This window comes from Aptenodytes forsteri, unplaced genomic scaffold (genome assembly GCF_000699145.1).
Source record: "Aptenodytes forsteri isolate BGI_AS27 unplaced genomic scaffold, ASM69914v1 Scaffold26, whole genome shotgun sequence".
NCBI lineage: Eukaryota > Metazoa > Chordata > Aves > Sphenisciformes > Spheniscidae > Aptenodytes > Aptenodytes forsteri.
Window position 1 is genome coordinate 2859124 of NW_008794125.1, and position 1164 is coordinate 2860287.

The window sequence follows — 1164 nt, forward strand, 5'->3', positions numbered from 1 at the left end:
TCGCTGGCCTGGCTGGGTCCGGCGTTGGGGGGCGAGGAGGAGGATGGGGAGGTGGTGGCGGAGGAGGATGACACGCTCTCAGATGAGCTCAGGGAGGAGGACGGCGTCCTGGTGCTCCATGAGCACAACTTTGCCCGTGCCCTGAGCGAGCACCGGCTGCTGCTGGTGGAGTTCTGTAAGTGTCCTCCTGATGCGGGCAGGGGTGCGGGCAGGGGTATGGGCAGGGGCATATGTGGGGATGGGTGTGGGCAGGAATATGGGCAGGAGGTACAGGCCAGGGGCATGGGTGTGGGCAGAAGCAGACACGCAGGCAGGGGCACAGGCAGGACACGGGTGCAGGATGGGCCACAGGGTGGGGGTGGGAATGGGGCAGGGGCATGGGGTACAGGCAGGGGTAAGGCTGTGTCTCAGAGGGGCAGGGCCACAGGGCATGGCACATGACAGGGCAGGGACGCGGGGCAGGGACACAGGCAGAGGCATGGGGTGGGGGATGCATAGCAGGAGCATGGGAGACGGGGCAGGGACACACGGTGGGGGTGTGGGACATGGGCCATGGCACAGGGGACACAGACAGGGGCATGCACTGGAGCCCACCAGACTCACGCAGCCATTACGTGCCCTGGCCACCTGTGAAGCCCACCCTAGGGACCAGGTACACCCCACAGCTGTCCCAGGGCTGTCCCTACCACCGACACTGTCCCCTGCCCGCAGACGCGCCGTGGTGCGGGCATTGCCAGCGGTTGGCCCCCGCCTTTGCCCAGGCGGCCGCTGTGCTGAGGAACGAGTCCAGTCTGGTGCGGCTGGGCAAGGTGGATGCCACAGCGCAGGTGGCCCTGGCCAACGAGTTCGGCATCACCTCCTACCCCACGCTCAAGCTCTTCCGTGACGGCAACCGCACTCACCCCCTTGCCTACACTGGTAGGGCCACGGCACCTCGCGATGGCCATGACGGGTGCTGGGGCAGGCTGGGGTGCAAGGATGGGTGGGGGCGGGGGGGTGATGGTGAGAGGGGTGGCAATGTCCTGATGGAGTCTGCAGGGTGGTGGTGGTGGGCAGGTGACAGCGTGGTGACGGTGCATGGGGCGATGGCAGGCAGTGCCGCGGTGGTGATGGCAGGTGGGTGGCCGGGGCTGATGGCATGGGGGGGGGGGGGGCAGCCCCGCG

At 68.0% G+C, this 1164-nt stretch overlaps 1 protein-coding gene across 1 annotated transcript in view; it reads left to right on the top strand.

Moving 5' to 3' along the window:
* Positions 1–1164, top strand: part of PDIA2 (protein disulfide isomerase family A member 2) — a gene marked incomplete at its 5' end in the record, with an annotated part of 3417 nt that continues 2253 nt past the window's right edge. Inside the window, 2 exons of the mRNA XM_019471627.1 lie at positions 1–175; positions 712–1114. Of these exons, the coding sequence (XP_019327172.1) occupies positions 1–175; positions 712–1114 (578 nt within the window). The remainder of the gene's footprint in view (positions 176–711; positions 1115–1164) is intronic.